This window comes from Rhinolophus ferrumequinum, chromosome 6 (genome assembly GCF_004115265.2).
Source record: "Rhinolophus ferrumequinum isolate MPI-CBG mRhiFer1 chromosome 6, mRhiFer1_v1.p, whole genome shotgun sequence".
Taxonomy (NCBI): domain Eukaryota; kingdom Metazoa; phylum Chordata; class Mammalia; order Chiroptera; family Rhinolophidae; genus Rhinolophus; species Rhinolophus ferrumequinum.
In genome coordinates this window covers 85301766-85323652 of record NC_046289.1, presented here as the reverse complement: position 1 = coordinate 85323652, position 21887 = coordinate 85301766, and the positions used below count along the sequence as shown (strand labels likewise).

Here is a 21887-nt window from a genome sequence, read left to right as displayed (position 1 = left end):
CACTGAAGGGTGGGGGGAGGACAACATGTCTTCCTGCCCTGAGCAGGTCTCTGGGGCTTACCCAGCAGGAGGTGTGGGATCTCTCATCTATTGCAGCCTTGAACCTCCTCCCCCAGAAGGTCCTTAACGTGTGCGTGATGCAGTCTCTGCATCCTCTTCAGGTGTTGCTTTCGTTATCCCATTGTAGACTCCAAGGGTTGGGGATAGTGGGAGGGGATTCTAGGCAGGGTCATGATGGATGCAAATAGCAGGCTGTTGAGTCACCAGAGCTCATTCCCCACATGGGAGCTCCCTCCTCCTCACCGACTGTGGCCAGGAGGGATTGCAATGTCCAGGGAGCCAGGCTGGTGACCACCTGCAAAAGACCTGTAAAAGCGCGTGTGGAGGGGGGAAATGAGGTCCAGTACCTGCCACAAATGTGTTCCAGGCACCTAGACTGCCCAGGCTCCCAGAGTTCTGGGAAGGCTCTTTATTTTTGTTACCATGTAGTGCACTTACTCTGCATCCAACTGGTGTGACGTAGGTACTAATATACCCATTTTACAACTGAGAAAAGGAGACTCAGACAGAGCAAGTCTTCTGCAGAGTACAGATTGGAATCCACATCCGATTCCAAATCCTATGCTCTTAAACATAAATCCTAGTGTCCTTGCCAATTGCATGAACAAGCCAGGTTGGAGCGTGTGTAATGAGAGAGATTGAGTCTCAGACCCTCAGCCTCAGCGACTCCAGCCCTGCCCAGGGGGGGCGTGCGGAGCCCTTTGACTGAGCTTGGAGATTGGAAGACAGGCTGTTCTCTCTTCTGCTGTGTGCTGTCTTTGGAGATGCTGGGAAGTGAAAAAGGGAAACGGCTTTTGCCCAAAATTTACCATGAAACATAGACCGTAAAACTAGAGCAAAAGGGAGGAAACTCTTCTTTGTGGTACCTGTCCTCCCAGAGTCTTCGGACCCTCGTGGAGAGATGCTTTGCCACTCTGGGAGCTGAGCCACCACCTCACCCCATCACCCATACGGTTCCCTTCCTAGGTTCGCACAGGTCCTGGTTCCCCAGGGTGGGGTCATCAGGTCTCCCTGTTGTGCCAGCTACTCCAGGCTTTGTTCCTATAACTGTCAACTGCTGGAACCCGGCATCAAGACCAAGCTCCTCCTTGGAAAAGAAGGAAATGGTGGCCCGAACTATCTTCCCGGGTTCCCCAGGAAATTCCAGGTCAGTTAGACTGTGGCCAAGCTCCTGAGTGCCCTCCAGCCCTCTTCAACACCCTGATGGCATCTCCTTGAATCCTCTCTAGTCTGGGCTCCCTCCCTCTCCCATCTCTTGGGACTTCGCCTGGTTTATTCTCATTCCAGCACCTGCAGGAGTTTTAGAAGCTTCTGGCCCAGTGTAAACTGACCTTCAACCCGAGCACTGTGCTTTATTTATTGAAACCACCTCCTTTGGTGGGGTGTGAGGGGAGGGTCACCAAGGAGGTCAGAGGAGACCAGCACTTCACAATGGAAGGTATTTGGCTGGAGGAGGCCATTGGGGTGAGGAGAGTGGGATCCCCCGTCTGACTGCATCACTGAAAGCATTTGAAAGAAAACAAACCTACACCAGATCTGGTAGGACCCTAAGTCTCTAAGGCAGGTCCAGCTCCACCCAAGGTTCAATCCCCTCTCCAGGACCATGGTGACCTGGTTTGGAGTGGGGGGCTGCCACGGAAGAATGCGTGGTCTGAAAGTAGGGAGTTTGCCGCACAGATCCTGAGCCGTGGGAACCATGGCTGAGCCCCACACTGCCGGGTGAGAGTGGGGGGAAGGGAGGCAGGACATCGAGGACACCAGATGCAGCTGAGGGACCATGCTGCCAGGTGGCTTCACAAGTGACAACAGCCCAGAAGAGAAGGAGGCAGACCTGCTTCCTCTCTCAAGGATTCCCAGGCACGCTTTCATGGCAAATAAAACTTCAGGAGGATAAGCTAACAGGAGGGATGTCCAGTTAATACCTAGTGACACAAGGTAGATTCTCAGAGGTTTGGTAGTCCTTTAAAAAAATCATCACCCCACACAGAGAAGGCATGTGGAATAAAACGTTTTGGATACTAGAGACAGGGAGGCGGTACAGGTAAACGCCTGATCAGTAGGAGCGCGCTGCCACTGCCACAGCGCGCTGAGAACCGGCACCCAGGATAACCATATCAATGCCTCTGACTGCGCAAACCCGGCCCAGCCAGCGCCCTGCGCCCCAGGCGCCTCCCACTCCCCAGCTTCCGGGTGGGAAGCAGCACGCAGCCTCCGCGTTGGAAGCCCGGGAGCACAACCCCAGGCTAACAAAGCTCTGCTACAAGGCTTTTCCTTCTCACTGCGTGGGCTCGGCTTCATTTGTTTGCCAATTTAAACATATTCTTTAAACACGGACGTTTCCTTTACAGCACGGAGTGAAACATTTTATTTGATGGAAAGTTCATGGGGTTCTTTAACTTTTAATCAATTATCTGGTATTGAAAGGCGCGGCTTCTGCCTTTTCACAGCCGGGAAAAGTGGAATGTTTGCCTTGAGCCGCACGTTGATGGCCCTAGAAGGGCAAGCCTGGCCGCTGACTCTGCCAAGTCCAGATACCGGTGCGGTGGGGACGTTTCCGATTTGATCATGTCACTCCGATGATTTTGGTTAAAATCAACCATGGATGCCAGGGGAAGAGCCATGGCCAGTGGGCCTGGAAGCCCCGGGATGGCACGGTTCTGAGACCCTGCCCATTCTACCAAAGTATCTGTCCGTCCATTTGTTCATGTCTGTCCGTCTATTCATTCCGCAAGCTCACTGAGCTGAGGCTTCCCCCTGGGGTACGCTCACGTGGAGACTCTGGAGTGAGTGGGTAAGGTTTCTAGACTCCAGCACCCTTTCCCACCTGACACACCGGCCTGGTTAGTCTCTGGATTGGGGCAGTTAGTTCATTGAGACAACAAATCTTACTGAAAGTCTATTATGCTCCAGCTTGTGCTCTGGCATCGGGGACCACTGTGGTCCCCGCCCTCAGAGAGCTTCTAGTCCAGTGGGAAAGAGGAAAGAAAAAGGAAAAAAAAAGAAAAAGACACAAATGGAATTTGCTTTAGGAGAGTGATAAGAGCCTGGCAGGAATCTAGAGCAAGGTATGGACCTAAAAAGGGAAGAGCTCAGTTGGTGGGGGGAGGACGGCAAAGTCCTCACCACAGATCCAGGGCGGCTGCGCTGAACGCTGAACTTACCACCTCAGGTACTGCCCAATGCGGGCAGCTGCAGTCCTTACTTTGATTCATTTATAGTAGGAAACCAGGAGGGCTGCATTCAGAAAGGGGTGAAAGTTCCCTCAAATCTTGCTAATATCTCAACAAAAGGGAATGCTGCCAAGGAAGCTTCTTCCTAGTATTTCCGTTTAGAAGCAAACTCACCACAAAGTGAGCTAGGTACTGGTTTAGTTTTGTGGCCCATGGGACAAGACAAATCAAACAACTCCAAACAGAGGCAACGTTTTAAAACAAAACTTTCTTCCGATATTAGCTCTGGGATATCTGCTGGAAGTCCCAGAAGCAGCCTCTCAACAGTGTTTTCCAATCAAATTTTAATTTTAAATAATGAATGTAATCTCCCTCTAGCCATGCCAATAAATTAGTCTTTTTGTCAGTCCAAAGCACAATTTTCAAATTAGGGGGGAAATCAGGAAGCCAACATAATGAAAAAAAGCCTGGCTAGAATGCATTGGTACCTTTTTTTCGTGTGTAGGATATGATTTATATGATTGTTACAAAAGCTCTGTTAAATAAAACTATGTAAATTTGAAGGTAATCACATTTGAATAGCCAAACTTAAACCTCCGGGGCCAACTGAAGGGCCATGGGAAAGCTCCTGGGCCTATGTGTGTGTGTGGGGGGGGTTGAATTGGAAGGGGGGGTGTCAGGAACCGAGAAGCTAAGTACTAGTCCGCCGTTCAGGAAGGATTTAGGTTTAAGCTGGCAACCTCGAGTCAAGAGATGACATTCGTTGAGTTTTCTGACGCCCTCGGTGTCCATCACAGCTTCCCATTAGCGACAACTTCTGCGTGGGGAGGAGTCGAGGTTCTGACCCACCCTCCCCCAGGCTTCCAGCCTCCCAGCTCTTGCACACCCGGAGCAGCAGGTGGAGGAAACACAGGGATCTCAAAGCGCCCGCCCAGTCTGTGGCACACAGTAGGGCCTCAGCCACTCTAGTGCCTTTCTGCTCTCAGACCTAAAATTTGTCACGTGTTCTTTCCCCGAAATTTCCAACTCTGTGTCTGAAGCGTGCATTTCCATTCTCTCCCCTAGGACCCCAGCCTCAGCTGTTTGCCAGTAGCCAGAGGAACGTGTGGGCACCACTGAGCAGAGATAGGGCTCCAGGGGCTCGCAGGGACGAAAAGAGACTAGCTAGGGGCCCGTTACTTCCTGGAGCTGGCGCTGACCGCTGTGAATAAAGCAGTCGGTTACTTGGGGAACACAGCTACCTGGAGACACGCCAACTGCTACGAGGACCCAAGCCTGGGCAGAGGTGCCGCGTCCACTACCTGGGCCTCGAGGGAGAGAGGTTCCCGTTCTCTGCAGGGAACCATGGGACACTTACTCCGTCCTTCCAAGGAGTAAGTGATTGCCCAGGAGGGTAAGTCGCCCTTCCCAATCTTTCTCATTTGAATACATGAAAACGCAAGTTGATTTTGGCAAGGTGAAGCTCGCTCACGGCCAGAGGGACGGTTTTGTTGCTCGCGGGTGAGGCCGGGTGGGGAGCAGCTCCGGCTCTGACATCCGGTTGCGGGCGACCTAGGCCCGCGCACCACGCAGTTCAGAAATCCGGCGGCGGCTCCAGGAGCAGTCGAGAAAGGGACAAACCCAGAGGTAAAGTATTGGGATGAAAGTGTTACATCAAATATTTTCCAGTAAAGTGAAAGCCCTACATGTGTATATGTGTTGGTCCACACACGCACACACCGGCAGGAGGTGAGGCCAGGAACTTCACACAGAACCGCCAGACAGGACCGGTTAAGGTGGTCCCAGGGCCCCTACCTACTGAGAGTCGGACGCCTTGTGAGCTATGAATTAGTTTTTTAATTAATGATTTAATGATGGAAGGAAGGTCCAGGGAAAGGAAAATGAGGAAGAAAAGAAAAGAACAGAGAGGCTGCGAAGCTACAGGAGCTCCGTGCTTCTCCTCTCCTGGCCCCGTGCCACTCATCCTGGTCAGGAAGGCTATGAGCCCCGAAGGCCTGGTTCGCCGCGCCTCCCGCCGTTGGAGGCAGAAGGCTGAAGGCAGGCGCTGGGGTCTGCTTTCTCGCGGCGCCCGGGCTCCTTCCCCAGCCCCCGCACACACCTCGGTTCGCGAAGGCCAGGCACACACAAGGGCAGACAGTTGCTTTTAGCGGCCCAGGCCTTCCTCGATCCTAAACTGACCCCCGGTCGCAGTATGGGTCGGCTTTGAACAGCGTGAAAGACAACAGGTCTTAGTTTCATTACGTCTAATTCTCCCCGCAGGCGGAGGATTTAAGCTTCTTAACTGGGTCGCGGGTGGGGGCCTATGGCGGAGCTCGGACTACGCTGCACCGAGCGTGCTGGGCCCACGGCGGCGGAGGCCTGACAGCCCCGTCCGGGGGAGGGATGGGGTGAAAGGGCTGGCAGGGAAAGGGGACAGACTAGGAAGAACCCGAGCAGGAAGTCCTCGGAAGGCTCCAGGGGACACGGCAGAGCCCCGCCACCCCAGGTCCTGCTGTCTGCCCATCCCGTGGGCCAGCCAAACTGGAAGGACCACGGCGCCGCCCCAGGCAGCCGGCTGAGCCCGAAACGCGAGCCCACAGCCTTTCCTCCTCTCGCCGTTGTCACCTTCTGCTTCTCCCAGCCCCAGTGCAGATCTGTGAAGGGGCTCCCAGCCAGGTAATGCCGGGAAAGGGAAGAGAAGGTGGCCGAGTTTGACCGATGGACCGTGCGCCGCCCGCGCCCACTGCGGGACTATGCAAGGAGCGGACCCCAGGGGCGTAGAAGGCGCAGCTTCCGGGAAGGGCGGAGCCGCTTCCTCCGCCCTCCGCCACCAAAGAGTACCCGCGCACCCCACGGTCTTCACCGTCCCAGCTTCCCCTGCCTGAAGAGCGTGCCTTCTCCGCTACCTGGGCCGCCCCAGGCTCGCGCAGACCCGTCCTAGCCCAGGCGAGTTTGGCCTGGGACTGTCCTGGACCTGCCACGTGGCTGCCCTCGTGGCTTCCCTGCCTCGAATCCACCCAGTCTCCCTGAGGCTGAAAACAGGTCTAGTTCCCCGGAAAGCGCAGCACAGTCTTCTGCAAAGGGTAAAGACCGCCTGTTTGAGAGAAGAGTTTGGAAATAAGCAGGCTGCAGCAGCCAGACATGTCACCTGGTTGCTTACTGACCAGCAACCGGGGACAGCAGCTTTGCTTTTTGTTTGTTGTTTATTTTCCAAATCAGAGATCCAGCAACGGCCCTGAAGATTCACTTTCAAATCTCGGGAAAATAACTGGCTGGCATCTGGGTACACTAGAACTTCACCTTCTAAATTTGTTAGGTGTCAGAATACCGCCACTGATATGGAGAGAGGCTGGCAGTTAACCGAGCTGCTACCTTCCCTTCTTCTTGGCCTAGAGCAGTCTGCTCTAAGGGACCCAAATCTCTGGTTGAGGGAGGCGTGCGGGATTCCAGTCTCCCCAGGCGGTGCTCACTGGACACGCCGGCGCGCGAATTCAACCTTCCCACCCCACGACAGGAGGCGCTGTGATCGCGGGAATTTCTCGTTTGGCGGACCTGGGAACCCCTAAGCTGTATCAAGGCTCTAAAGCTGGCAGAGTCCTCTCTTCACCACCAGGCTTGGGCTTTAAAGAAGCCCTGGAAAAACTTCGCTTTGGCCAAGCCGCTATGAACAGGGGACAATTTTTTTTTAAGTTGACGTTTTTTGTTTTTGTTTTCTGAGATGAGGCCTAGTAGGTTTGGGAAGTGGGCTAAAAGAGGAAAAATATTTTTTTAATTGACCCCCTTTTAAGGTGACAGCGTCCCCCGCCCTTTAAAGCACCGGCTTTTTGTGCACTATAAAAGCTATTACTAAGTTGTTACGATGCAGAGAAAATACCGCAGTCATGCTCGAGGTTGTTGAAGAGCCAAGAGGGCGTTGGAGTATCACCGCGGAAAGGAACAAGGAAGCTCATTACCACTGAAAGTCCCCCCGGATCAGGCCCAGGACGCTAAGCATCCGTGTACTTTACAAATGGAACTAAGGTCCTGTTGCTGATGGGAACTTTGCACAAAAGAATTAGTTTCTGACTGTCGCCCTGAGAAATATGTGCAGACCCACACATTTGCAGATACATTTACACAACCTGATGGAACTGACTTGCAGTCACAGGGGCAAGCTGAAGTTGGGGAGGGCTCCAGCGCTGCTGATTTCCAGGTGGATTTAATTTCACTCATTTCTTTCTTTACAATGTGACGTTTCTCTCCCCTCCCCTATTTTTTTGTTTAAAAAAAGGAATTGTAATCCAATGCTTTTATCTTTTTTATTTCCTTAACTGCACATCTTCACCCTCTCCTGCTCCCCTGCTGATGTAGGAGATTTGTTTGGTTCAAGGATTTAACGTGATTCTGTTGCCAGATTTCAAGGAAGAAAGATTTAAAAGAACAAAGCAGGGTGGGGTGGGGGGGTGGTATCTGGAAGACAAGTTAAAACACATTTCTCAAAAAGAGATTAATAACATTTTAAAAATTTTGCCAAACAAAAAATATTTTTTGCAGATTCTTATTTTAGAAAGATTTTACTCTTGCTACTTAAAGAAACCTAGTGGTTCCACAGAGGGTACATACAACACACACGGTCACAGTCAAACACACACACATTCTCAGAAACTCACACATGCACCATCGCACAACCTATCACCAACTCAGTGCCTATCACCCAGTCACTTTAGCTGGTACCAGGACTTGTGGGCAATCCACCACCCAGGGCCTCATGAGAGCCACGAGACTTCGCCTGGGAGAGGGGAGCCGAGGAACTTCCCACCGAAGTCCAGGGCGATTAGGAGCCAAGCAAGCGTCTACGGTTCTAGCCTGGCGCCTCCAGGCCAGAGATGGGACCCGGCACCTCCGCAAACCACCTCTGACTTCGGCCTGGCACCTACCTATCCCAGTAGTTGCCTTCCCGCGCCCGCGCCCGAGGCTCTCCCAGCTAACGCGCGCAATTAGGGAGATGTCCCTCCCCCTGACCTTTCCCTATCAGAAACCAGACGGTCGCCTCCAGCTCAGTCCCTGAGACTGCGGAAGGGGGGCGGGAGGAGGAGCTGGGCACAGGGAGGACGGCCCGACTCAGGTCCGCCTGCCCTATCACACAGACATCTGTTCTCAGTTTCTTCCTCTTTACGATTGCTACAGATGACAAGGGTAGTAGAGCGGACCGAAGCGGAAAAAAAAAAAAGTTATGTCATAAAGATATAAAACGGTGCTGTGACTCACCTGCTCTAAGCCGCAGGTATGGGTTTCGTGGCAGTGTCTCCATTCTGCTAGCCAGGAGCCCGGATCGGTCTAACGTCACTCGGCTTGGCTGACTCGGATGGCCGAGTTTCTAGTGACGGGGCAAAAGTGGGACTTTTTCCTTTCAAGCCTGAAGGGTGTGTGTGTGTGGCGGGGGGGTGGGGTAGTCTGTATTCTTTCCTCTCCCGGGTTTGAACTTTAGGTCAGGAATCAGGAGGGTGGGGGCTGGAAGCCAGCAGAAGAGCAGGAGGGGCGCGGGCCTTGGCCGCTGCCCAGGTCTCCAAAAGGCTGTAGGACCACCTGGGAAGGGACCCTGGGGTCATTTGGCCGGCACGGCCCCGCGAACCTGGGCTTCAACGCCACGGCCCCAGCCCTTCTCCGGCTGCGGGGTTCCCACCAAGAACCCTCGCTAGCCCGCCCGGCCCCGCCTATTTTTCTTTTTTCCTCCTCCAAAGGGGGTTACACCCCACCCCCACCCCATTTCCCTCTTCCCCAGCCTCCGGGCTTAAACCAATTACGCTGCTTTGCAAACAAAGTGAGGGCCGGGTTTGGGGGAGGGGGTTTGGCGGGAGGGGCGCAGGGGGCGCGCGCGCGACGGCGGCGCCGCTGGGCGGGAGGCGCGGCGGCTGGACTGGCTGGCGGCCGCCTCGCAGGTGCACCTCGGGCTTTGTAGGTGCGAGCGTCTTTGTGCGGCGGACAAATGGGGAGAGGACGAGGAGGTGGGCACTCGAGCGACGTAAGATCCACATCAGCTCAACTGCACTCGTCTCACAGAGGCCGCCCGCTCACTTCCCGCGGAGGCGCTCCCGGGCGCCGCGCTCCGCGGCCGCCGCCTGCCCCCGCCCGCCGCGCCGCCGCGCACGCCGCGCCCCGCAGCGCCCGGCTTCCTCCTTGTTAGGGTGGCGTTGGGCCGGCGCGGGCGCTCGGCTGACTACAGCTGCTCGGCTCCCGCCCCCTGCCCCGCGCCGCGCGGCCGCCCGTCGCTTCGCACAGGGCTGGATGGTTGCATTGGGCAGGGTGGCTCCAGGATGTTAGGGACTGTGAAGATGGAAGGGCATGAGAGCAGCGACTGGAACAGCTACTACGCGGACACACAGGAGGTGAGAGGCGGGCAGCAGGCGGGACACTCTGGGAGCCCGCGACGGGGGAGGCCGGGCGAGGCGGACGCCGGGCAGGGTGGGCGGCCGACGGACTGGGGGCGCCTCCTCCGTGCCACCCACCCGGTGTGGCCCAGGCCGGGCCTTGGCCGGGCCTCGGAGCCCGATCGGCTGCTCCGCGGGAAAGGTCGGGTCTCGGAGCCGGCGAAAAGACTTTAGGAAATTCTGGGCTTTGAAAGTACCCGCTCTGGGAAGCACTTGCCTCTTCCCTGCGGAGAGCGGGAGCCCGCCCCGGGGTGCCGCGGGTTGGCGGGCGGGCGCTGCAAGAGTTGGAGGCCACTCTGAGAAAGCCTGAGTTTGCCTACAAGGGCGGCCTCTTCCCCTCGCTGTTGAAATCGCAGAGGTCTTCTGACAAAAGCGCGCCGCCGCTCAGTGGAGCGTCTTAATAACGAACCGATTCCGAAATTTTATAAAACTTCTTCAAAAGCCCTGTTTGGGGAGGAGTGTACCCATTCTTCTCCAGAACCGCTGGGTGGCGCTGATGCAAGCTGACTTTTTCTCCAGCATTCCCGGCGGAGAACCTGTTTCTCTTCATTGTCCCCTTGATGGCACGTTCATGTACTTTATTTTACAACGTGCACAAAGGGATTGCGAGGAAAATTAGGTACAGGCAGCACCACCACAAATAAAAGTATTTCTCCGTTAACCGCTGGTGATTATCCCCCCAAAGTTTCCCATTATTGTAAACGCTTATTGAAACTGCCTTGGACAATCATGGGGAAAGGAAAAAAAAAAAACTCCAAAAGTAAGGAGGTTAAGACATAGACAGAAAAATATAGAATCAGAAAATATTCCCATGATAATTTATTTAGATTTGCATACTTACATAGTCACAAATTTACCTTGAGTTTATTTGCATACCATAGCAGAGTGTGTGCCTAGTTAAATCTGTTTGTTCACCTTTTGTTTTCAAATGAAGTCATATTTGCTGATGAAAATAAATTTAAGAATATTGTTCTTTTTATTAAATTATCAGAGAAGTAGCTTTTATATTTCTGACTCTATATTTTTAACCTATCTAGTACATTCCCAAATTGCTATCCATAAGGGTTTTCTCCTACTGGTGATTTTAAAAGGAGCTCAGAACTCTTCTTCAGGTTTAAATCAAATGCAGTCATCTAGACCTACTACGAGTCAATTAAGTCCCCTATGGAAAGAGCTTCCTTACTGAGAATTGGGAAATAGAAAATAAGTAGACTTTGATTTTGGAATTTTAAAGTTTATAAAACTATATAGTTTCAAAAGCCAGGGTTTGAAATGATTAGCAGCACCATATCAGTATGTGAAAAAACATAGATGATTCTTTCAACAAATTGTGTCACAAAATTTTCAAACCTTAGGGGGGTACAAATAGGTAATGAAATTTATGCACATTTTTGAATGGCTTAAAGAGGTGTACGTGTAAACACATGTTAAAGTTAAATGTGTATACTGGTAGTACACTGATATTATGCACCCCTCCCTGCCTCTTCTTTCATATTGATCTATTTTGAATATTTTTTCCAAAACTTACTTAACCTCTGAGTTCCTTTCCCTTTTAATATTACAGTTGCTACAAGTAGATGGAAAACACTACTTCTAAATATAATAGATAACAAAAAGTCACCATTTGGCAAAAATTGCTGAGAGTTATATGGCCATGGATGATTAACTCTGTCAGGGAAAGTTTAATTAATAGCCACCCTGCACCTCCGAGGCTGCCGTTTGGTCAAGCTGGGCCTGGCAGGTTTAGGCAAAATAGGCACAGAGTTGGTGCCCTGTTTCCCCACCACGCTCACCCCCCCACCCCCCCACCCCCGCATGGACAAACTCACTGCACCCTTAAGGTAGAGTGAATGAGCAGAGGTTCAGAGATTATTTCTGTGTTCGGAGTTTAACTCCTTTTAACCAAAACGGCACTTTTGGTTAGGCGGGTCTGAGGTGGAGACTGACTAGGGAGCCACCTAGCCTGGATGGAGGAGGAGATGGAGGGCCCCAGAAGCCAGCCCTGAGCCTGGCGAGTAAGGCGATTACACATCTTCCCCGGGTCATATTTCCTGTGAGCATATCTGTGATGACTGCCACACTAGGTTTTTTCCCCCTGCTCTGCAAGACATCGCTTTGCTCCTCCTCGAGGCTTTGCTCCTCCTCGAGAGATCGCCTGACGGTTTGCCCCGGTGGTCGTGGTGGTGGTGGTAGAGGTCCTGTGCTTTGCAGAAATGCTCTCCTCTTGTCTTAGGGTTCCAGCACCACTGACCCAGCCCTTCGGGGTCTCTTCACTCGCTGTTTTTGCTCCAGGCCTACTCCTCAGTCCCCGTCAGCAACATGAACTCCGGCCTGGGCTCCATGAATTCCATGAACACCTACATGACCATGAACACCATGACAACGAGCGGCAACATGACCCCAGCTTCATTCAACATGTCCTACGCAAACCCGGGCCTGGGCGCTGGCCTGAGTCCGGGCGCCGTAGCTGGCATGCCCGGCGGCTCCGCGGGTGCCATGAACAGCATGACAGCGGCGGGAGTGACTGCCATGGGGACGACTCTGAGCCCGGGAGGCATGAGTGCCATGGGTGCCCAGCCAGCAGCCTCCATGAATGGCCTGGGCCCCTACGCCGCTGCCATGAACCCGTGTATGAGCCCCATGGCGTACGCACCGTCCAACCTGGGCCGCAGCCGGGCTGGGGGCAGCGGCGACGCCAAGACTTTCAAGCGCAGCTACCCGCACGCCAAGCCGCCCTACTCGTATATCTCGCTCATCACCATGGCCATCCAGCAAGCGCCTAGCAAGATGCTCACGCTGAGCGAGATCTACCAGTGGATCATGGACCTCTTTCCCTATTATCGGCAGAACCAGCAGCGCTGGCAGAACTCCATTCGCCACTCACTCTCCTTCAACGACTGCTTCGTCAAAGTGGCGCGCTCCCCGGACAAGCCAGGCAAGGGCTCCTACTGGACACTGCACCCGGACTCCGGCAACATGTTCGAGAATGGCTGTTACTTGCGCCGCCAGAAGCGCTTCAAGTGTGAGAAGCAGCCAGGGACTGGGGGCGGGAGCGGGGGCAGTGGTGGCACCAAGGGCGGCCCTGAGAGCCGCAAGGACCCCTCGGCCGCAGCCAACCCCAGCGGCGACTCGCCCCTACATCGGGGCGTGCACGGTAAGACCGGCCAGCTAGAGGGCGCGCCGGCCCCGGGGCCCGCCGCCAGCCCCCAGACTCTGGACCACAGCGGGGCAACAGCGACAGGGGGCGCTTCGGAGTTGAAGACTCCAGCCTCCTCAGCTGCACCCCCAATCAGTTCCGGGCCTGGGGCGCTAGTATCTGTGCCCCCCTCCCACCCGGTGCATGGTCTGGCACCCCACGAGTCCCAGCTGCACCTGAAAGGGGATCCCCACTACTCCTTCAATCACCCCTTCTCCATCAACAACCTCATGTCCTCCTCGGAGCAGCAGCACAAGCTGGACTTCAAGGCATACGAGCAGGCACTACAGTACTCACCCTACGGCGCCGCGTTGCCTGCCAGCCTGCCGCTGGGCAGCACCTCGGTGGCCACCAGGAGCCCCATCGAGCCCTCAGCCCTGGAGCCGGCCTACTACCAAGGTGTGTATTCCAGACCTGTCCTAAACACTTCCTAGCTCTCTCAGACTAGGGGTTTGTTTGGCATGGCCATGATGGTAGCAGGAGAGGGGGAAAAAATCAACAGCAAACAAAACCACATGTACCAAGCCGACAACAGCATAATAAAATCCCAACTATTTTTATTTCTTTTCGTGTGTGCACAATCTTTACCCCAGTGCAAAGGACTGTTACTTTTATTATTATTCAAAACGCCTTGTGTATATTATTACCAAGAAAACCAACCCCAAACCAACAAAATTTTTCCCTGCAAAGTTTCATGATCCACAAGTGTATATATAAAATCCTCCTACTTCCTTGTCCTGCTCCCTTTCTTTCCTCTTTCCCCTCCACATTCTAGTGTGTGCAGGATTTATTTAAAAAAAGAAAGATGGTCAAGCTTGTAAAATATTTGTTTGTGCTTCCCCCCCACCCCACCTGATTCTCCACACACAAGTTTACAGGTCTGTGGCAGTACTCTTCACCATAAGAACTGAAAGGGTGAACAAACAAGTAGACACTAGAGGCTGTTAAAAGTATTGAAGGACAATACTGCTTTTATGCAGCAAAACATAAACATTGTAAACATCAGAGCCATTTGTTTTTCAGCTTACGTTTCTGATACAGTCAGATAGCAGCTGCCTTTAAATGAAATACATATATATTATGCACCAACTTATTTATGCACATGCTCAGATATGTAGACATCCTCTATGTAGTTACATAACATATAGAGGTAAGAGGTATACAGCTATATTTTCAAGAGTTGCCGGACCAAGAAGTTACAGAGATACCCCCTCCTTGTCCTCTGTACCCACCTATAGCCCTGGGAATGAATTCCTCAAGAATAGCCCTCGGTAACTCTGTTCCTTGCATTGCAGAGTGCCATGGTCATGTCATTTTGAGGTCACATAACATGTATAAAATTAGCTATTATGTATCTATACCATTTAAAGAATATTTTTCTCCAGAAAAGAAGGGACTATTACAGTGTTTGCGGAGAGATGTTATAGGGAGCTGTATTTCAAAGTTTGGTCCAAGATTCCAAAATCCATTTGATTGTAGTCATTTTAATTATTGCCATCGTGTGCTTGTTTCATTCAGTGTTAATGCACTTTTCACAGTTGGACATGGTGTTAGTATAGCCAGACGGGTTTCATTATTATCCCTCTTTGTTTTCTCAATGTTAATTTATTGCATGGTTTATTCTTTTTTTTCTTTACAGCTGAAATTGCTTTAAATGATGGTTGAAATTACAAATTAAAATGTTAATTTTTATCAATGTGATTGTAATTAAAATATTTTGATTTAAATAACAAAAATTATAAATTTTAAGCCGTGGAATATGTTCTTGATCATTTGCAGTTAAGGACTTTAAATAAATCAAATGTTAACAAAAAAAGGATTTTTGTTATTTTTCTTAATCAAATCCAAAATAGATATTCTGAATATGATATTTTTCAAACTCTGGCACTGAATATACACGACAAAAAGGAAAATAATCTAAAACAAAATTGTTTTGTTTGTTTACTATATGAACATGTAGCTAGTAAAAAGTGGTTAAAGAAATTCAATAAAAGTGGGTAGAGAAATTGATTTAATATCCCTAAAATTGAGTTTTTAAGATTTTTTTATTCCCTAGTAATGTTTATTTCCATTTTTGACATGGACTTAATTAAGCCTTCTGTGTTTCCTCTGAGCCTTTCCACAATGAAATCAAATACTATTAATTTAACTACCTTTCCCCCTTCCCCAATGTATCATTTTCTTTGAGAAGCATTCGAGTGAGAATAAAATATCAGATGTGGTGTTAAAATTAAGTTGTCTACAACAGAATCCTGAACGCTGTTTACATTAAAAGAGAAACAAAACTCAAGCATCACGGCAGCTTTGGAGGGGGTCAGGGAAGGCCAGTCACCGGTAATTCACGCCTGTAAGGGAAGCTTTGTGCCACCAGGACATTTCCAGTAGCTGCTATTTTGTATTTTGAGAAGATATTTTTTTAAAACATTGTTTCTAATAATGTTCCAGAGAACTTAAAGCTGATGATTTGTTTGCCTTCTAAGAAGCTTTTAAATGCAACTTCACACCCCTACAGTTGCCTGAGATCACAAAATCATTAATCTCCTTTGATAGTAGGCTCACTTTCCAGTCCACCTATTTCTTTGTATTGACATCAACAATAACAACACCAGCCCAAGCAGAGGCTGGCCTGCCGGCGCTCTTGTGTATAAACTCCATCCTCGCCAGGGCTTGAACTTGGACAGCCTTTGCTTTGATCGCTCCACTCCACACCCAAGACAAGATAAAAAGAGCTGCGTGAGTCCCTTAATAATCGCGTAATTGCCTCCCCAGATGAGAGAAAGGGTGCCAGGTAGCATTTGAGAAAAATTCAGAAATCCCAAAAACCCCGCTCTCACTTTAGCTCATGAAATCAGGAGAAGGAAATTACTGGTTTGAGTGATTTCAAAACCTGGAGGCCTGGGAAAGATGTTAAAAGTTCCAAAAAAAGGAAAAAGCTTTCAATCACAACAGTTATTTATATTTAGGTAGAGGGTAAACAAACGTTGGCAAATTCGAATTCCAAACGTAATATAATGCGTGAGCTTGGGCCTCGGAATTTTACCTGGCCACACTGAATCTAAATCGTGTAACTTGCCTGCGTTCCCCTCCGTGATCTCTTCTCTCTCTCTAACGTATCAGCAATATCAATGCCTCGCCTTCACCCACCAAGCTGGAGTCGGCCTTCGCGCTCTCTGTCTTACTTGGCAGAGACTTTTTCTGGGCTTGCGGGGGCGAGGAGCCTCGGGTTTAGCACCCGAGGCCACTTTGGAGACCTGCCTGGGAAGCTAGAATGGTGGTGGGTCGCGGGGAGCAAGTCTCGCCCCGTGGGCTTCTCCCGCGATTTTCTGCCACCTCTGGGTACCTTCCGCGCACTTTGCCACCTCTGGGCGTTGCAATCTGGGCCCCGCGCGTCAGGACGCGCGCGGGTTGGGGCCGGGCAGCCGGTTGCCGGGGGAGCAGGGAACTGAGCAGGACCGCATGCATCCTGAGGTGACAAATGCAGTTAGTTCTTCATTGTCTGGGCATTTTCCCCTCCTAGCGAATAAATCTTCTGTTGAGCCCAAGACCTAAAAGTCAACAAAGAAGGCCGGGCGCCTCGTTATGGCTCCTGCGGCCCCAACGCCCGCTTCGCCGCGGCTGCTCCCGCTGGGTAATCCCTTCCTCGGAAACCCAGACACACAAACGTCGGAACGCCCGGGGCTGGGGCGCCGCGCCCCAGGGCCAGGAGGAAAACATCTGTAGTTCCGAGGGAGTGCTGAGACCCTCCACGCGCGCACCGCCTTCTCGCGACGCCCTCCCACCTACCCCCTTTTCATCTACGAGTTTCTATATTCCTTCACTTCGGTTGCTCTTGCAGACCGGGGCCGGAAAGGGGATGCTGACCGCTCAGGCTCGGTCCACCCGGCTCGCTTTATTTAGGAATTTCGCCCAAGGTGGGGGAGGGGTCTCCCGAGGAGGAGGGAGGGAGCGAGAAGAAGAAACCTTGCAACAGAAGAAGAAACCCAAGTGCAAAGCTCCCGAGGCCCTCCGATCCATTGACGACGCCACCCAGCAAACACTTTTAGAAAAAAAGAAAAATGTTTTGGGAGTGAGTATAATGCCGGGGAGGAGAACTTCAGATGTTACTTTCACCTTGTTACAGGCCTGACACATTTTTTTTAATTGATAAAAAGAGAAGACAACTAAACATTGATAGGGAAGAAGGAAAGCTCACCAGTTCATTCAGCAAAAACTACACAACTTAGAAGTGTTCCCAAGTAGAAGGCAGATGAGTCTGTTTTATACATAATGGCTAATACAGTGTTTAAATCAAGGATAAAATTTAATTTCCATTGTCCTTTCGTGATCCCCTCATAGAAGAACAAACTGGTGAGAATTATTATGGGACGAGGGATTAAACAAACAAAATCCTATTAATGTTCTTAAGTTTTGTTTTCATTTTCTGACGCTAGACAACCGACTGATTTCACTGAAAGTATAAAAAGCACTACTTTTTTCAGGAGTCTGACAGACTTGAATGAGCCATAGCAGAAAACTATTCCTGGAGTGATAAAATTTTACTTCGTTGTTTTGGCACTGTAAAAAATTGATCTCAATTCTACAAATATGCTTATTGAAAAACTTCTGCAATCAATACAAATTCTTTTCAATGCAGACCAAAGTAGGAGACCTGTAACCCAAATTAATTAACCTTTCCTCAAGATCAATTGGTTTTCTGTTGATTTAGCAATAATATTGTAGAACATTTAGCTATAATGTATTTTAATGTGATACCTCAATACGTCAAAAGGAAAAACTCATTGAAAAGATATAATTGCTTAAGTTATTAGATATTTACTAATTTTGAAAAATATTTTACTTTCAAATTTAAACTTTAATTGTTGATTTGAATTGTAGTAAAATGTGATTTGCAACTAAATGGAGTTCAAATAATGTCTAATTACTTCGAGATAATTATGTGTAAAAATGGTGATTATTTGTGGTTAAATTATGCTAAACTTTAGAAATAAGGTTTTCCCAGACAATAAGAATCATTAGCTGAAGAATCAAAGAAATTCATGAGAGTAAGAATATAAAGAAATGAAACAACTTGTATGATCTTATAACCTTCCTATTTAGACATTGAATCCATTTGAGGAGATACAAAGTGTTTTTAAAGTAGCCATTTATGCAGGTTTTATATTCTACTGATGATCTTGTTTGGTGTATCCAAATAACACTTAATAATAGATTACTTTAAATATTCTGGGTTTTTTTTTCTTCCCAATATTTAAGTTTGAGGCCGTAATGGTTCCACTAGTGTTTCTCTGTTAAGCTCACTGTCTAGCTTGGTTCATTGAACTTTGGACAACTCAGTCTGCAGACCTCACCTTTTTTTTTTTTTTTTTTTGTTAAATCCAGTCCTGATTCTAGGAAGCAATAGGGGGCTGGGAAACACCTATGCAGTTCAATTTTAACTTGTAGACCGCATGTCTTTTCCTACTATAAATAAATATATTTTAAAATCCCACTTGTTACCTTTTATTTTCTACCCAACTTGCTCATTTCTCCACTTATGTCATCTGTGACTACACAGGGTCTGAGCATAGCTCCTGGTGAGTCTGAGCTCTCTCCTCCAGTCCTGGAAAGTGAGGAACAGCCCTCCTAGATGCCCTTCATGATATATATGTTTGGGTTCTCTAGGTTCGTCAACTTAAGAGTATAAAAGCTGAACGTTCTCCCTCAATATTCAGGAACCTCAGAAACCAGGTGGGATGCTGGTCCAGTCACATGGACAATCAAGTTCCGATCCTTGTCAGTACCAGGGCTGGCCTGACTCAGAGTTGTAAGTGTGAGGTTGCTTTGAGTTGACTTTTTACGTCTCCTCCTCAACTGCTCTTACAGATTACATATCGGGGCTTTTAAAAAAAATCCTGAAGCTGAGACAAACAGCCTGAGAATACTCCTCAAAGCATTGCCTGGAAATTGGGAACAAAGCATTAACCTCCTTAGTTTCTTTCCCTTTTCGCACCTGAAATCGTACGTAGTGACTCCTTTGCTTGTCTAATCACGTCCCAAGTCTCTCTCTCTCTTTCTCTCTCTTTCTCTCTCTCTCTCTCTCTCTCTCTCTCTCTCTCTCTCTCTCTCTCTCTCTCTCTCTCTCTCTGTCTCTCTCTCCAAGGACTTATTTTAAAACACAATTTAATGAGAAGAATGTAAGGCCTTTGTGGTGGTTTGTTTCGTTTACATATTTACTTTTAAGGATCCATTATGCACGAGGGAGGAGGGAGGTTCCCACCGAGTGAAAATCCCGGAGAGCTGCTTTTCTTTGCGCGGTTCAGGTGATTGAGGAGCTTTTGGAAAGGTCCCCTCGTTCTGGGTCCCACCTGAGAGCCTTGTGTTTTACTCCCATAGCCCCGCTACAAACGCCTAACCCAACAGCTGCTCAATCCCGAGCGCCAACTCCCGCCGCGTTCTCCACCGCTTTTTCCTAGATGGAGGCCGATTCACAAGCTCAAGCTGCAATGAGCCGTGTTGCAGCACATGGCACCGTCCAGGTTCCCTCGCCTCTCACTTGCTGTGCCTTCTGTTGACACGCGCTTCCTTTGTGTTATGCCTGGCTAATATATTAATGGGGCGGATAACCCGGTCCTTTGAGGAGGGTTGGAGGGGGTTGGAGACAGGAAAGGGAGGGAAGGCAACCGAACAGATCTAGTTGCTGACCCCTGGGCCAAAAGAATTCAGAGGCGGCCAGGGGTGGGGTGGGGGCAGGATGAAAATCGAGGTGGGGAAAGTTCACGCGGAAGGCGCTGAAAGCAAACTTAAATGACTGCAACAAGTTTTTAGAAAATGGGATATGATGCTAAGGTGCTGTTCTGGGTTCAGAACTGCAAGGCCGGACGCTGCGGACGCTGGAGAAACTGCCGAGCCGGCCGCGTGCCTGCAGCTGAGTGTCCCCCTCCATTCCCTCCGTGTCCCTCGCCCCCTCCCGGGCCCAGCTGCACGGTGGCCTCGAGTCACAGGTGAACAATCCTAACTGCCTGTCGTACAGCTGTCCCTCTCTGCAGTGTATAGTTTCTCAGACTCCTCAAGCTCTAACTAAGCCAGCCACCTTAGATGCCGCGTCCAGAGGTTAAAAATAGACTGCCAACTACTCTGGCGGAATGCGTTCAACGAGATCTCTGCTTTTCCCACCTTCACCTCCAAAGGGCTGTCTGGCCTCCCAGTCCGAGGTCTTAACTGATTAACCACAGATGGACCCCCTATGCTAAACCACGAAGTGGGCACGAGGAATCGCGACCCCGGAGCGGAGGCCGGGGGCCCCGGGAACGCTGCTACCGGGTGCTGGCCCTGACTCCTGTCCGGGCCTCCCAGGCCGAACGCGCAGCTGAGCCTCCTCCCCACCAGGCCTGCGGCCCCGCCCGCCATACGGTGCCCGGGCGCCCCGAGACATATGCTGCCCGCAGGTCGCGCGGCCCGACGTGGTGCTCCTTGCCGAGGCGGTTCTCAGCTCATCAAAAGCCCAAGCTTTCTTCAGCCGTATGGGCCGCGAGGTGAACAACAATGCCTGGGCCCCTTCACTTCAAAAGCGGCGATCAGGGGAAAGGCTCCCCCAGAGATTTTTTTTTCCCCTCCTCAGCCTTTCATTCCTGTTTTCTTTCTTTCTTCTTCTTTTTTTTTTTTTTTAAAGGCATCAGCAACTCCAGGGCCCGGGCGAGCCTAATGCCCTTTGATGGGGATTGAATTCATTATCTCCAATAACACAATTGTGCTTGGCCAACGAAAAGAGCAAAGCAGGGCTCTATCCCGCCCGAGGGGCCCGGCCAAGCGGGGTGGGCGGCGGGGTGGCCGAGCAGCGTTCCCGGGACCCGCTCGGCGGCGTGGCCTCGGCCGGCCAGGCCCAACCTGCGGCTCCACCGGGCCGGGGATGGGGGCGCGGGCGCGCGGGGAAGCCGCCCGCCGAGGCCGCGCGGGGAGGGGGCGGGGCGGTTCTCCGGTTTGATTTATTCTTCGCTTCTCCCTTTGCAACCATTCCCCCGAGGGTTGGGTGTTTACTCTCTTCCTTCCTGGCCTCCAGCGGCGGAGCAGACCCTGGGGGCGCTGACCACAAAGGCCGCCCTGCGCCCCTGGCTCAGCGCGAAGGCTTCCTAACCTCCTGGTCGCACCGCCCAACTCCGGCGCCCCGGGCTCCCAGGCAGCTTTACTAGGTAGCGACCCAGAGCAGATAAATGGGGATTTAAATCGCCCTTGCCCTGGAGCCCCCTCTGCTCAAACTGTCTCCACTCGCTTTCACGCCAGCCATCCGCTCTGATCGCGGAACAGCGCTCCGGGAGCCCGGGCCAGGTCTGCAGTGCTGTGCCGCCCGCCCCTGCGCTGCCGGCCGGGTGGACACTGCCCGGGACCGCTCCACGTGAGCGCCTCCTCCCGGGTTCCACTGCCTCACATGCCGTCGGCCACTTTCAGCCCCTGCTTCTCTGTTCTGAGTGGACTGAGGCGAAAACAGGCTGAAACCGGCACTATCACGTGCCTTGACCTCGTGTGTCGGGTGTGTGTGTGTGTGTATGAGAGAGAGAGAGAGAGAGAGAGAGAGAGAGAGAGAGAGAGAGAGAGAGAGAGAGAGAGAGAGAGAGAGAGAGAGAGTCATAATCAAAGAAGAAGACTTCTCTATAGCTTGGTGTCTAAAATATGAGTTTAAGTGATTTCATTACTGGGCCTACTTCCTACACAGCCCTATTTCCTCCCTCACCCATCACTGAGGAAAGTATGTATTGCAGGTTTATTTCAGTCAATTAAAGAATAATAATAAGAATAACAGAATATAAAGTACTTTTTTTTCCTTCAAGAACACTGATGGAATGCCCCAGGGTAGGAACTGGGGATCAGGATTAGTCGTTCCTCGTCAATCAGTCATGACTATCCCTATCTTCAAGCTATCTACTCTTCACCTTTCTCTTCAGGGAATTAGAGTCAGCACAAGTGTGCTAGAGGAGGGGTGTGTGTGTGTGTGTGTGTTTGTGTGTGTGTGTGTGTACACAACGAGATATGCTAATTTAGTGGGGCATCCAAAAGACCTTGAGGTCCACAAGACTGTCTCCAACTAGGGAAAGCAATAAATTA

The 21887-nt window shown here is 50.8% G+C and overlaps 2 protein-coding genes across 2 annotated transcripts in view; one reads left to right on the top strand and one right to left on the bottom strand.

Moving 5' to 3' along the window:
- Positions 1 to 8906, bottom strand: part of LOC117023209 (uncharacterized) — a 171719-nt gene extending 162813 nt beyond the window's left edge. Inside the window, exon 1 of the mRNA XM_033107650.1 lies at positions 8457 to 8906. The gene's annotated coding sequence lies outside the window, so the exon portion shown is untranslated. The remainder of the gene's footprint in view (positions 1 to 8456) is intronic.
- Positions 8907 to 9251: 345 nt separating this feature from the next.
- Positions 9252 to 15057, top strand: FOXA1 (forkhead box A1). The gene is made up of 2 exons (XM_033109132.1): positions 9252 to 9574; positions 11909 to 15057. Exons 1-2 carry the CDS (start codon positions 9503 to 9505, stop codon positions 13244 to 13246), a joined length of 1410 nt encoding a protein of 469 aa, XP_032965023.1. The 5' UTR covers positions 9252 to 9502; the 3' UTR covers positions 13247 to 15057.
- Positions 15058 to 21887: the final 6830 nt, after the last annotated feature.

Coding starts and splice junctions, on each gene's coding strand:
- FOXA1 (XM_033109132.1), top strand. CDS start 9,503: ATGTTAGGGACTGTGAAGATGGAAGGGCATGAGAGCAGCGACTGGAAC. Junction 9,575..11,908: donor ACTACGCGGACACACAGGAG/GTGAGAGGCGGG, acceptor TTTTTGCTCCAG/GCCTACTCCTCAGTCCCCGT.